This window comes from Phytophthora cinnamomi (assembly GCF_018691715.1).
Source record: "Phytophthora cinnamomi strain GKB4 chromosome Unknown Contig14, whole genome shotgun sequence".
Taxonomy (NCBI): domain Eukaryota; phylum Oomycota; class Peronosporomycetes; order Peronosporales; family Peronosporaceae; genus Phytophthora; species Phytophthora cinnamomi.
Window position 1 is genome coordinate 2,699,562 of NW_027150947.1, and position 13,310 is coordinate 2,712,871.

The 13,310-nt window shown below is 55.8% G+C and overlaps 7 protein-coding genes across 7 annotated transcripts; 3 read left to right on the forward strand and 4 right to left on the reverse strand.

The window, feature by feature from the left end:
- Nucleotides 1-89: 89 nt before the first annotated feature.
- Nucleotides 90-362, forward strand: IUM83_01535 (Mitochondrial 37S ribosomal protein RSM27; the record flags this gene model as incomplete). Its single annotated transcript, XM_067925397.1, has 1 exon — nucleotides 90-362. One exon carries the CDS (start codon nucleotides 90-92, stop codon nucleotides 360-362), a length of 273 nt encoding a protein of 90 aa, XP_067797380.1.
- Nucleotides 363-913: 551 nt separating this feature from the next.
- On the forward strand, nucleotides 914-1,234 carry IUM83_01536 (uncharacterized protein; the record flags this gene model as incomplete). The annotated part of the gene is made up of 1 exon (XM_067925398.1): nucleotides 914-1,234. One exon carries the CDS (start codon nucleotides 914-916, stop codon nucleotides 1,232-1,234), a length of 321 nt encoding a protein of 106 aa, XP_067797383.1.
- A 129-nt stretch (nucleotides 1,235-1,363) lies between these two features.
- On the reverse strand, nucleotides 1,364-1,909 carry IUM83_01537 (N-acetylaspartate synthetase; the record flags this gene model as incomplete). The annotated part of the gene is made up of 1 exon (XM_067925399.1): nucleotides 1,364-1,909. One exon carries the CDS (start codon nucleotides 1,907-1,909, stop codon nucleotides 1,364-1,366), a length of 546 nt encoding a protein of 181 aa, XP_067797382.1.
- Nucleotides 1,910-2,333: 424 nt separating this feature from the next.
- Nucleotides 2,334-2,632, reverse strand: IUM83_01538 (uncharacterized protein; the record flags this gene model as incomplete). The annotated part of the gene is made up of 2 exons (XM_067925400.1): nucleotides 2,334-2,478; nucleotides 2,553-2,632. 2 exons carry the CDS (start codon nucleotides 2,630-2,632, stop codon nucleotides 2,334-2,336), a joined length of 225 nt encoding a protein of 74 aa, XP_067797534.1.
- A 461-nt stretch (nucleotides 2,633-3,093) lies between these two features.
- Nucleotides 3,094-4,403, reverse strand: IUM83_01539 (uncharacterized protein; the record flags this gene model as incomplete). Its single annotated transcript, XM_067925401.1, has 4 exons — nucleotides 3,094-3,166; nucleotides 3,233-3,807; nucleotides 3,883-3,993; nucleotides 4,086-4,403. 4 exons carry the CDS (start codon nucleotides 4,401-4,403, stop codon nucleotides 3,094-3,096), a joined length of 1,077 nt encoding a protein of 358 aa, XP_067797379.1.
- A 174-nt stretch (nucleotides 4,404-4,577) lies between these two features.
- Nucleotides 4,578-9,279, forward strand: IUM83_01540 (uncharacterized protein; the record flags this gene model as incomplete). Its single annotated transcript, XM_067925402.1, has 8 exons — nucleotides 4,578-4,824; nucleotides 4,912-5,037; nucleotides 5,112-6,144; nucleotides 6,981-7,272; nucleotides 7,352-7,874; nucleotides 7,965-8,299; nucleotides 8,432-8,722; nucleotides 8,803-9,279. The coding sequence occupies 8 exons, from the start codon at nucleotides 4,578-4,580 to the stop codon at nucleotides 9,277-9,279; spliced, it is 3,324 nt and encodes a 1,107-aa protein (XP_067797062.1).
- Nucleotides 9,280-9,324: 45 nt separating this feature from the next.
- On the reverse strand, nucleotides 9,325-13,279 carry IUM83_01541 (DEAD-box ATP-dependent RNA helicase 42; the record flags this gene model as incomplete). Its single annotated transcript, XM_067925403.1, has 8 exons — nucleotides 9,325-9,342; nucleotides 9,407-9,472; nucleotides 9,572-9,652; nucleotides 9,729-10,106; nucleotides 10,179-10,322; nucleotides 10,396-10,494; nucleotides 10,578-10,804; nucleotides 10,879-13,279. The coding sequence occupies 8 exons, from the start codon at nucleotides 13,277-13,279 to the stop codon at nucleotides 9,325-9,327; spliced, it is 3,414 nt and encodes a 1,137-aa protein (XP_067797063.1).
- Nucleotides 13,280-13,310: the final 31 nt, after the last annotated feature.

The window sequence follows — 13,310 nt, forward strand, 5'->3', positions numbered from 1 at the left end:
CTCGTGACAGACTGGACGAGCGGCTACGATAGCAGCAGCGAACAAGCGGCCGACAAGCGCGAGTCCTGCCCGAGTCGCCGGCAAGCACGATGGCGTCTCCCCAGCAGATCGCAGACCTGAGCCGCAAGATCTTCCAGCGCCTGCCGCAGCGCAACATCCCGTCGGGCAACAAGGTCATCAGCAAGCAGCTCAAGGGCGACAAGGTGGCCTCGTGGTTCAACAAGCCCCTGCTCCTGCGTCTGGGCGGCGACGACCCCAACTTCGAGATCCTGAACGAGGAGCGCCTCGGCAAGCTCGACCAGATGAAGCGGCGGGGCAAGTCCATCCCCAAGAAGGGAGCAGGCAAGCGTTCCAAGAAGTAGAGAGGGGGAACGACACAGGTACTATTGGCCCAGCAACGGTGGAGGCGTCGGGGTGCTCGGCTGTGAAGGAAACGCAAAGGTGCAAAGTAGCAGGCGTCGCCCAGCAGTCCTCCGTCCGTCCTGGTAGTTATCTAAGGCCAAGACAGGTTTCCACCTTTAGAGCAGCTTCGGTGTTGACTTCAGTGCATCCCTTTCGAGAGTCTGTAATGATTCAAGTGATCGCGTTCCGCTGTGAATTCTGACGCAATGCAGAAGACCGTTTTTCAATAGCAGCAACGTAGGTGCCGGCAGCAGCAATGCTTACACGCAGCACTGCAGCGACGGCGGCGACGACCTGCATTTGATGCAGGTTCCTGTATCATACTCAGAGTGCTGACGGTACTGTGCTCTTGCTAAGTACGACTGTACCCGTTGTGTACCGCTTTTCGCGGTGTCCAGTCGATCGCCTCGGTTTTGACTGCGAAGAGCTCCGCTGCCATTCCCCAAGCAAGAAGCCCGCCGACAGGTTCGACGCAACACCGGAATCCGCAGCCAATACAGTATCGACCACCATGGGCGCCAACGGCCAGGCAGTGCAGACCATGAACAAGAAGAAGGTGAAGCTTCTCAGCAAGAAGCGCGCCGAGATCCGCAACCAGAAGAAGGTGGCGGTGCTGCAGAAGGGCAAGCGCACAGTGCTGCGCAAGCACCGGCCGTCTAAGAAGAAGGTGCAGAAGGACGCCAAGCGCCACCGCATCTACGTGGAGGGTGAGAAGGCCAAACTGCTGAAGAGCGGCCTGGTTACCGAGGAAGACATCAAGAAGATGGAGGCAGAAAAGGGAGACGACACGGCCAGTGACAACGCCGACGCCGCCATGGACGTCGAAGAGTAAATGGTAACCCTATAGATTACTTTCCTTTTGCTATATAATGTCCTTTTCAACTGTGCAGCATTTTCTGTGTTTTTCGATACGTCTGAGCGGTTGCTGGCTCTAGTTCGACGCTGACGCTGGTGTGGCATTTCAAGGCAGTGTCTTGATCAGCCAGAAAAATTCGTGCGCAGAGTTTTCCCAGAGCTTGAATTTCTCGCCGCTCTTGAAGCCAAAAGAAGCGTAAAAACCAACGGCTGAGGTCTCGTCGGTGTACGAAGTGTTGAGCGTCAGGGTTTTGAAGTTGTGGGTCGTCGCCCAGTGCACCAGGTGCGTCATCAGCTTACGCCCGATGCCCATACGCTGATAATTGTGGTGGACCGAGACACGTCGAACTTCACATTCGCCGTTGCCCTTTGGCTCTAGCCCGATCATGCCTGCGACCTTGCTCTCTCCGTTGTTGTCTTCAAGCGTTGCGACCCAGAAATTGCCGCCGGGCGCCATGTACGTGCCTTCGACATCGGCGAGGTCTTCCTTCAGGCTCTTGCGCACGTACGCAGCCCAGAGGTGACTTGATGCAGGGTCATCCTTCGAGTACAACATCATGCCGTACTCGAAAATCGCGGCGACTTCCGGCAGGTCGTCGTCGCGAAACTGGCGGATGGTGATGGTTGGCTTGGCAGTGTTCACTGGGGACATGCTTGTTCTTGGTGCTCTTGAGCTTTAATGATTATTTGAAAATGGCATGAGCATGTTACATGGAGGAAGTGCATTCTGTCGGCCACGCGGCAAGTGGAAGGTGCCCATGTGGAATTTGTACATGCATCGGCTGGCGGTTTGCCTGCCGTCTCAACTTTCGGCTGAGAAGAGGTCCGGGATTGGTCAATTCAAACTCCAAACCAGCCTATCACAGACATCGACCGTTGAAAACGACCGTTGATGATTCAAACATGCGCGCCAAAAGACAACGGCACTTGGTAGCTCATAGGATCATGGCGCTATTGTATTTTGCTTAGTGTACGTTGGCCTCACCGCGGAACTCACGCAGCGGCGGCTACTTCCCTCGACTTGAGTGCGATTGCTCGCTGGTTCATAAAAAATCTCCCTGCCTCTCCTTGGCGGTTCATGCCGACCGGGACCAAGGCTTAACGGGCGCCGCGTCCTCGGGTTCCGCGTCACTCAAGTCATCAAACGACGGCATCAGGGGTCCGATGCGCACCGGGTAAACGGGGCGTGTCCGGTTGATCTTCGGGGCCGATGTTAGTTGTCTGCAATGACGCAAAGAATGTGAGTCGCTTCACGTCAATGCTGTCTGCACCAGTAGTGATAGTGCTGAACGTACCGGAGCTTCCTCGGCGGGGTCATGAGTGCGTCGGCAGCGTGGGGGGTCTGGTTGTTTGGGCTCTCGGGTTCGCCGGCCATCTTTGGTGTGGTGTGCAGGTCTTGTCGGTGTGTCTTGCCTTGGTGGTGCTTTTTTGAGAATGACCTACCGAAACGGTCCCCAAGATCGTTCTTTCTACCTTTTCTGGCCCTTTTCCAGCGACACACCAGCCCAGACATGTGAATCTGCGGTGCGACGAGCAGATGCGGTCTTGGCAGCTCGCATCCACGAAATGCTCTGCGTTCCGTCGCCTCTGATGGCGACTGCGGAATGCTCGGCGGCACAATTTTGTTCTATTTCAGAGTACCTGCAGATGGCAGACTCGGCTGTGTAGGCATCCAGTTTAGTTGACGATGTAATAGCAAGCTGTAGCGCGTGTGTGTCCCTTCATGTTGAAGCAAAAATGAGGAAGCGTTCGACCAACAAAAGTCTCTTTTCCATTTTCTCCAGTCGCATGTACAATCGAAGGCAGCCATGTCTGTTTGACTCATTCACGCTGTCTTTACGCCCCCTTGCCGAACTTGGTGAGTGCGAGCAGTTTGTCCAGCTCGGTCGAGCTCAGGTTCTCCTTCATCCTGTGAACACAAAGTTAGCTGCATAGTTTTCTTTGACTCGACAACCTTAGCACCGCTACAACTTACCAAGCGAGAGTCGCCGTGGGGATGAAGTCCGTGAAGGGCAGCACCTCTTCCATAAAGGCCACGTACTTAGCATGCGGAGATGACTCCTTGTAGAGAATGTCCACCATCTTCGCCGACACGGGCGCCCAAAGCACGTCTGCCAGCTCGCCCACGCCGGGAACTACGAACGTTGCATTGCCCAAGAAGTCGATCGCCAGGCTCGCAACTAGCTTGCGAGACGGGTTCTCGAGCACGTACTGCTTCGCTCGGGCGGAGAGAGCGGAGGGTGAGAGAGCCTCTTCTCCAGGCATGCCTTCAAACAGCAGCAATTGGCCTTGTTGACTGGTCAAGAAGTGATGGCACGCGCCTTTGACTCTCTTCGAGCGCGCTAGCTTGACCGTCACGACCGCCGAAATAGTGGAAAAGATCGTGACCAGTGTCATTGCAACACCAACGACGAACCACACGGGGAAGCCCATCACGCCCACCAGCAGTGTCAACGGCAGCCAGACCGGAGACGTCCCGACGACACCCACCACGCAGCCTGCGACGGCCGGCAGCAGCCCAAGCGCAGCCTTGTTCTTGTGCAGCGACAACTACGACCAACGTAGCCGATTATTCCATCAACCAGTCATCAAAATGTCAGCATATCTACCCGACAATTCACCGACCTGGTGGGCGACGCTGCTGGCTCCGTTCTTGATCGCAATGGCATGCGAGATGAGCGCACGTGGACGGCGGTCAGTCTTCACATGGACGCGAATCTCCACGTCCCAATACACCTAAAAAAAAGCCGCCAGCGGTAGCAAAAAAATTCTCGTCATCTACATGAAAACTAAAGCGAAATCCTAGAAACCTATCGAACGGCACGGACGTCTTTGTGCAGCACTGGCTGCGTCCAGCGGACGACGCCCTCCGCCAGCACGGGGACGCACTCGCGCAGCGTCTGCACGTGCGTCGCCACCACTTTCCCCTCGTCCAGCAGCTGGAACGTCACGTGCTGGTCCAGCAGCGACGTCTTGTTCTGCGCCGCCAACTCCTCCGCGGGGATGGACATGCTGCAGGGCAGCGGCAGCGCCGCGCTCTGCTCGTTCGCGGCAGGCAGCAACACGGCCAGCTGAGTGGCTTGCGGCGCGCGCGACGCCTCCTTGGCCACCCACAGCACGTTGGCGCTCAGCAGAGTCAGCTCCATGGGCTTCGCTTGTCAACTGCCTCGAGGAGCTCCGTTCCCTCGCAGGTTGAAGCAACCTGACCAGTGACAAGGCGGCGTCGATATCTTGTCATTTCAGCCAATTACGCAACGTAGTTTACTTTTTACGACGCTGATTCGCTGAAATGGCATTGCCTGTCTCGACTGACAATCAAGATGCAGCCGTTGGAGGAGCAGGAGGACCCGAGCTTCACGTCGGTGCAGGAGCCGGCGGAGCTGCAGCGGCCGCACTGCGACCAATGCCGCGTGGCCATCGCCGACTACGAGTGCCAGCGCTGCGTCCAGCGCTTCTGCAGGCAGTGCGAGCTGGACGTGCACCACCGGCTGGAGGCGCTGGCCATGAAGGGCGAGGAGAGCAAGGGCGACGGCCGGCCGCACCAGGAGTTCCTCAAGTGGATCAGCGGTGCGCTGCAAGAGGCAGACACAGGGTGGGCAGACAGAGAGAATCACTAACAACAATTGCTGCTGCTGCTGTTGCTGCTGTCTGCAGCCTGCCAGGAGTGCGGTCAGAACACGATGGAGTTCTTCTGTCTCAGCTGCAACATGTACCAGTGCGAGAACTGCTGCGCCTCCAAGCATCTGCTTCCGGAGCCGCACTTCTTCTTCTGTGTGGAAGGTGGGAGGCAATGCTTCTGCTGTTGCTGGTGTGAGAAATGATGTTGCTGATAGGATGTTTCTTGGCTGCTGCAGGCTCGTCGCCGAGAATGTTCCCGTTCGCTAGCTGGAACGTGATGTTAGTGGAAATGGTCAAGATGAGCAAGGGAGACCTGCAAGACCGAGCGGCAGCAGCGGAGGTGGCAGCAGAGCAGGCTAATAAATCTGCCGAGGAAGTGCCAGAAGAGAAATATACCGCCGCGGCCGCAGCGCATATTAAGGTGGAGAAAGCTGCGGCGTCCACAAGTGATACGACGGCAGCGTTGGGCAACCTGTCCATTGCTGGATCTGCCGCGGCAGGTACCCCACAAACAACGAATGAGCCGCCTAAGAGCCAAGCTAAGGAGTCGTCGCGCGTGAATACCACGTCGATAGTCGACCTGACGCTTGATGATGACAGTGATTCGCAGGCGAGTCTGAGCTCTCATCCACCACCCCAGCCACATATCAAGGAAGAGGTTCGCGTCAAATCTGAAAGCGCATGGCTGACGTCAGCTGCCGCTGCCCAAGAGAACCCAGTACTTGACGTGGACGAGCTGATGGAGAAGACAATGGGCGAGGATGAAGACCCCATATTGCGCTCAATGATTGGCGAGTACAACCAACATAGTGAAAAGATTTTCGGTATCAAACAAGAGTATGACAAGGTTTTCAAGAAAACCAAGGAGCTGTCGAGCGCCCAGCCAATGAATATGGTTGAAGTGAACAAAACTCGTGTCATGCTGAAGATGGTGCGCAAAGAGCTAGCCGAAGTCGAAAAAACTCGAGATGGAGTCGTGGCCAACATTGTCATGTATATCAAGTGCGATCCGGAAGAGCTCAGTTCATTCCTGGAATCGTGCGCCGATGTCCCGTATGCCCAAGATGCTAGTCACCGCAAGTGTGCAACACTGGAGGCCAATATCCGCTCAAATTTGGAAAATATTCAGAGGATCCAGCGGAACATGGAGGAGCTGATCAACATGAAGAAGGACGCGTTCGCTGAGGTCACGCGTCTTGGAGCGGAAATCGCTGAAGGTGAAGAAGAGGTTCGCCAGCTTGACAAGGAGCGGCAGGAGGAGTTTTTAAGGTTGGGCCAGTTCAGTAAAGGGATTCAGACCGCTGTGCGCGAAATGGTTGCAAAATCCCAGTGAGGGTGCCACCTCCGAGGACGTTCATGTTGCCTGAGTGACGTCAGCTTGTGAGCCCTGCACTTGGTAGTGGACGATGCGGCAGAGTATGATATGAGTGGAATTTTGAATTATGCTGGCGCACGCCATGACTCATGGCCCATGACATCGACGCTATCGACTCGGTACAAGACTTTATCTAATATACCGGTTAACATGTAAGCACCAAGCTCCCTCACTCAAACGCAGCGTGAAGTGGCGACCCGCCGTCACGGCAGTGCTGGTGTCGTCATGGAGGGTCCACTGATGAGCGCATGCCCTCTATTGAAGAGACTTACAAAAGACCAACAGGAGTTTCGCGCTACTCTTTGTACATTGGTTTGGCGGGCGTTCTTGCCTTATCCTTCGACTTCACGTTCGATTGAGTAGCCAGACTGAAGAGCAACTTGCACCTGTCGCTCAGAGGACCAGATTCACAGCCAAGCCAAGCAGGAGCGTGGGACAGCTGCATTGCACTCCAGTGATACATATACCAACCGATGAACTCCAAATGCAATGTTGCTGTCGCAATGTCTCTAAGGTACACCGGTAATCTGAACACGGCACCTACAGTACTGAGCAACCGCATACACTCTGCGATTGTTGGTGCCGTGTTCGCTTCAACTCGATGCAGCTGACCAGAAGTGAGCCATCCAGTAGCCGAACACTTGGTTTTTGTATGCCGCATAGTCTACGCCCTTATAGAGAGGGGTAGGGTCTAATCCATCTCTGTTTTGAACTTGCCGTCGATATCCAGAGAGAAAAAGACGCAGGCGCCGGACGGGAGGAGCGCGCGAGCTGTCTATCCTGAGGCCCCGCACAGCTCGCCGGACTGCGCGTGTGCAAGCACCAGATCGCGCGCTAGGACGGCCCGCCGGCAGGTTCGCCAAGCGGCCGCTGCAGCTCGAGGAGACAAGGACTCGCCACTTGCCATTGTTGCCATTGTTGCATTTGCTGCCATGAGCGGCGGCGTGTCACAGGCACAGACGCAGCCGCTGGGGCGAGTGTACTCGTACGCGCTTCACTCGCTTTCGGACACCAAGGACACTGTATGGTGTTAAAAAAAATCTGATTCCGTTTAGGCTAGTGCTAACCGAGCTCCGATTCTCTAACCGTGCTCTTGCTCAGCTGATTCTGGTCTGTATAGGCCTGCTGGAGGCGCTGGATCGCCTGCAGGAGCGCCTGCACCTGCCCACGTCCATAGTGAAGGAGCTCAAGCGGCGACTGGCCGCCATGGTGAGCAGGTCGTCCGTAAGGCTGCAGACCAAGCGCCCGAGCGCTCGCACGCTGGGCGACGCCGTGGCCGCCAGCGACGTCTGGGACGCCGCCAAGCCCGACGAGGTGCGCGGGGTGGTGCACTGGGTGCTGGCGGTGGCCAGCTCTCTGCAGCGGCTGGTGGTCAGCGCGTCGCTGGGCGTGTGCCACGGCATCTACGTGCTCATCACGAGTCTGCCGGGGGTCTCGGCGGCCTGCTCGCTGTTCTACGGGCTGCTGCAGGCAGTGGAGGACACGCTGAGGCTCTCCGGGGAGGGGATCTTGGAGGCCGCGTCGGCCGGGGGGTCGGGCTCCAGCAGCGGACGCAGTCGGAGCTACCACCATCTGCATCATAGACACCCCCGCGGAGCGGAGAGTTACGTCGCTGACCCGAGCTGTACGTTGAGCTTCTTTGTTGCTTTCTTGTTTCATTTTTTTAGAGATTTTTTTATAATGTTTTTTTATATGTTGGGGGTGGTGATGATAGTGACTGCGGTGGTGCTGGAGTATAAGGAGAAGGAGTGCATGGTGCCGTCCAATATCGACCGGAGGATACGGCGCTTCATGCATTTTCAGGTCCCGCTGCATTCGTTCGAGGCGACCGTGCGGCTGCCTCCGGACAACGCTCAAGCTGCTTCTAGCTGGAGCAGAACTACTAGCGATACTAGCGTTGGGGGTGGCAGCTATCGAGCCCAGGAGGAGACCACTTCAAGCTATGCTCACCTGAGTTCCGCGACGCCGCGGTCGATACCAGTATCGCCTCTGGCGCGCAAGCGCGTGGAGCTTGCCTTTTCCAACTTCTCGGACGATGTGTTGTATCAAGTGCGTGATCGACTGCGGCAAGAACGCGCGGCCACGCTAACGGGCGACCGCGACTTACGCGTGCCTAGATTCAATGTGCACGATTGTCACGAAGATATCTATTTATCCTGTGGTCGTCATTGTGCGTCTAAGGCGGGCACGGGCATGTACCGCAGTGTGCGCGCTTCAGTACCGCTGCAGAAGAACCGGTTCGTGTACTTTGAAATGACGTTACAGCAGGGACGAACGCCAGTCCGTGGAGTCAACCAAAACAACAACAGATTAGAGACTTCTTCGCAGTCAGCACGTGGGTCCTCGACTGCGCTGGCGAGTGCAAACAGTGGTAACGTAAACGACAGAGCTGGGATTGATGCGAGCGTCTCAATTGGGCTATCTACGCGACTCATGCCACTGAACACGCTGGTTGGAGCGTCAAAATATTCGGTGAGTCCTTCACTAAAGAAATTCAGCTGGATGTATAGCATTGTAGAAAACTGACTTCTATGTGGTGTTCATACCTACAGATAGGATTCTATTCTGCTGGCCACGTGCTTACAGGCTCGGAGAGGCGACGCTCAATAGGAGTTGGGCGGAAATACGGCTTCCAGTCTACAGTGGGAGTATTGGCCCAAGTAATTGACCATCACGACGATGAGAATGAGAACGTGGACGCACCGCCTGGGAGTGGATCGCGGCCCCCATCCTCGTCATCGGCTACGAGTGATTCTGGTGCACCGCTCGGTGAAGCCATTGTGCGTTTCACTGTGGACGGGATAGCACTCCGCGATAGCAATAACCGAGTGATGGAGTTCACGCTTCCATTCCCGCCTAAAAGCGAGCTTTACCCGACCCTGACGCTCCATTCGCAGGATGTGCACGTATTTAGCCAAATGTCAGCACCTGATATCACCCGGCTCAACGTGCAAGAGCTCGATTTACCCGCTGAAGCTCCAGTCGAGATTTGGTGTCTCGATGGGTTATGCCTCGGAGTTGCAGCATAGAGATATCGAGCCTTATAAGAAGTTCTCTCGTGGTGTCGATTGTGTTCATTCCCGAAGGACGAGCTGAAATCATTTATAAAGATGAGACTGTGCCGATATTCGCTAGAGTTCACCAATCTCCTCTTACCTTGTGCTCGTTGGAAAGAAGCGTAGCCGCCACGGTCGTTTGCCGCGGATGCACCAGCCGTGGGGTCTATTGTAAATGAAGCTCAACAGGGGCAGCAACCCATGAACTCGCTGCTTAGAGGTATTACAGACTGTACTTCCCGTATTTGTCGCCACCCAGACCGACTTGCATCGTCGTTTCGTCCAAGATGCGTTGCAGCTCCCGCCTGGCCTCGATAACGGAAGACTGCGTTGGACCCTCGATGGCCTACATGCACACAATTAATATCAATTAGCTGGGGGTAAGGACAAACGTTACCATTCCGCGAAACATTTAGACGTACCAGGTACAGTTTCCGTTCTGACGGATTCGGCTTGCGACCCGCCGGAATGTACGACCCTCTTGCGATAACTGCTGCACCAGTGAGCTCTGCCACCGAGTCACTCGCCTCTTTCTGGGTGACCTTCCAGCGAGCCTGCTGAGGATAGTCATTAATCTCGAGCTCCTCGACAAAGTGGTTGTCACCAGAACTGCCGTCGCCGCCCTTATACTGCAGATCCAAATTCTGGATGATTTTCTGTGCTTTGATGAAAGCAGACATTGCTTCGCTGTCGACAGGTAGCTGCTTCACCGCAGCAGGCAGCGACGGTTTGTCAGTCGCAGTACCAGAGCTCTCCTTGCTAGGCTCATCCGCATCGTCATCATCGGCGGTGGCATTATCCTGCAAATTCGAACGACAGAAGCATATCAGTACCAGTTTGGCGTAGCAGGATACCGTTCAAGAGACAATTACCTCAACCAAAATGCCCTGGTCCAATTCGTATTGGCGTCTTTGAAGATCTGCTGTGCGCTGGGTCTCATTCCGTTCTGTATCATCGAACGTGAAGCCTTTGCCCTTAAAGCCACTGCCGTGATACCTTGCTTCGCCGCGTTTAACCTGAAAAATCACAAGAAATAGAAATTAGCAACGAGGCAGAGCTACATGCTAACTGAACCAGCAGCTTTCGTACCTTCTCCTTGAATCCTTCTGCGAGTGCCGTCAGTTCGGCCGGGACAGTTTGTTTAGCGTTTTCAAGCGCCTTCACGAGATCAACCGAGTATTCCTCCTCCTATCATTGCACGCATAAAATTGGTTAGGATCGCTAAAATACGATATCTAGCAAAACAATCCACACAGAATACGGCAACGTACATCTGGAGAGATGAAGGTGTAGGCTGTACCCTTTCGTCCAGCTCGTCCGGTTCGTCCCACACGATGGACATAGTCTTCCATGTGATTGGGACAATGGTAATTGATGACAAGAACCAAATCCTTCACGTCAAGACCTCGACCAGCGACAGACGTCGCCACCATCACGGTCCGCACCTTCCGTTTGAAGTCATCGATGGTGTAATCTCGATCAACTTGATCTTTGCCACCTGTTGGGATATAATTCAAAACCAATACGTAAGCATGTAAATCCATCAGCGACCGAATCGATCTCGTGACGTACCATGAAGAGATAGCGCCGGGTATCCAGCCTTCATCAGGTCCTGGAAGATTTGGTCGCATGCTTGTTGTTTGTTCACAAACACGAGAATATTTCCCTTTTCGTACCACAGACCCAGGAGCTGGAGCAGTCTCATAAACTTGTCATCCTCTTCGCGCACTTCAACGTATTGCGTGATGTCACCCGACGCCGTGCTGCGCGTGCCCACAGTAATTTCGACCGGTTTTCGCAGGACTTTGCGCGCAAGAGATTCCACCGAGCGAGGGAAAGTTGCTGAAAACAATAATGTTTGACGATCTGGCCGGATGTTCATCATAATCTTCGTAATCTGTGGTTCAAAACCCATATCAAACATGCGATCGGCTTCGTCGAGCACCACGTACGTTACTCGCTGCAGCGATACCATTTTTCCCGCACTCATGCATAGAATATCGATCATGCGCCCTGGGGTGCAAATAACGATGTCCGAGCCGCGTTTCAGGTTAGCGATCTGTTCAGAGACAGAGGATCCTCCGTAAACAGCCGTAGCTCGCAATCCAAGACCCTTTGAAAACTTCCGGGTCTCCACGTAAATTTGTTGGGCAAGTTCTCGAGCTGGTGCCATGATGATACCAATCGGGCCCTCATTTTCTTGAAGCGGGGGTTGAGCAAGAATGTGACGGAACATGGGGAGGAGGAAGGCCAACGTTTTGCCTGAACCCGTTTTGGCAATGCCGATCACATCACGTCCCGACATAATTGCAGGCAGTGCCTGCTTTTGGATCGCAAACGGTTCTTCGTATCCGTGTTTCTTGATCAGTTGAAGCATCCGCACGCTAAAGCCGCATTGCGTCCACTTTTGCAGTGGGCGCGGGCAACTCTTTCCACGCACCTTGATTTCAAATTCTTTGCGTTGGGCTTCTACGTCTTCCTCTGATAAGTCCTTGATCTCCTTCGGAACCACATAAAATTTCTTCTGGAATGGGATATAGTTCATCGTCGAGTGATTCACAGGTTTGATCTCCTTCTTCTTTTGCTGCTCTTGCAAGATCTCAAGTGCTGAGCGCTGGTCCACCAGCTCGGAGTCTTCGCCGATAATATCTTCTTCGAATCCCTGGTAGATACGTCCCGTAGCATCCTTCTTCAACATCGGATCCTCTTCCACCTCTGGTCTTACGCCATTGGCTTTATTCGTAGATGCAGCTTCAGCATCTGCAGCCTTCTTCTCTTCTTGTTCTCGCTTCTCCTTAATCGCTCGCATGAACTCCTTGAGCTCACGCTCTTCACGCGCTTCGCGTTCTTCTGGTGTCTCCTGTGCCTTGCTAGTTGCGGTCTTGGGCTCAGCCGACAGCGTTGAGGCGGTCGCGCCCGACTGCTCTGCAGCATCCGGCGGCAAGAACGTGCCATAAATATTGATTTTGCCCTTGGCTTCGATCTCCGACTGGGAGATCACATTGGCCGCAGGGTTCGCGCGCGATCGACCGTTGACGTCCACCAAGCCGGCCATGTAGGCGTCCAGCGGGTCCACCTCCTCCACGACCTTCTGCACTCGTTCCCGCTGCAGTGCCTCTTGCTGCTCCCGCTGCTTCTTCTGCTCCGCAGTTTCACCTTTCTCTTCATCCACCGGCGTCCAGAGCGCCAACTGCTTGGGGACCGCGTCCTCGTCGGCGAGAAACTTGGCCTTCTCCTCCTTCTTCTGCTCCTCGATCCGCAGCTTCTGCCGCTCGCGCGCCTCCTTCTCCGCCGCCTTCTCGCCGTTCAGCGGCGGCTTGCTCGCCGCTCCGTTCAGCGCGTTGAAGAACGGCGCCGGCTTCTTCTTCGGCGCCGCAGGAGCTCCCACCTTCAAGGAGATGCCGCTGAACCTGAACTTCTTGAGCGTGGCGCCGCCGCTCTTGGCCGCAGGCGGCGCCGCGGGCCTCTTCTTCTCCTGGTTCTGGTCGCTCTGCTCCTTCTCCGCGGCCTTCACCTCGGCTGCAGCGGCTTCGTCTCGCTTGGGCTCCTTCTGCTGCTTCTGCTCCTCCTCCGTGGCCTCGGGCCTCCTGCGCCTGCTGCGGCTTCTGCTGCGGCTACGGCGGCTGCTCTTGCGGCGGCTCTTGTCCCTCCGGGCCTTGCGCCTGGGCGAGCGGCTGCGCGACCTCGAGTAAGACGGCGAGCGGCGCCGCTCGCGCCGGTCGCTCTTGGCGCGCTTCCTGCGGTGCTTGTCGCCCGCCTTGGAGGCGCGGCGCCGCTCCCGAGAGCGAGATCTGGAGCGCGACGCGCCGCTGGACGCCGACGCCGAGCGGGAGCGGGAGCGAGAGCGCTTGCGACGTGACGACGAAGAAGAGGAAGACGCACCGTGGCGGCGGGAGGACGCGCGCGCGCTGCGGCTGCGGCTGCGGCTGCGCCGCCGCCGGTGGCGACTGGGACTCGCGGCGTCTTGCGCCATGGCGACGAAATTGGATAATGGAGGAATCCGT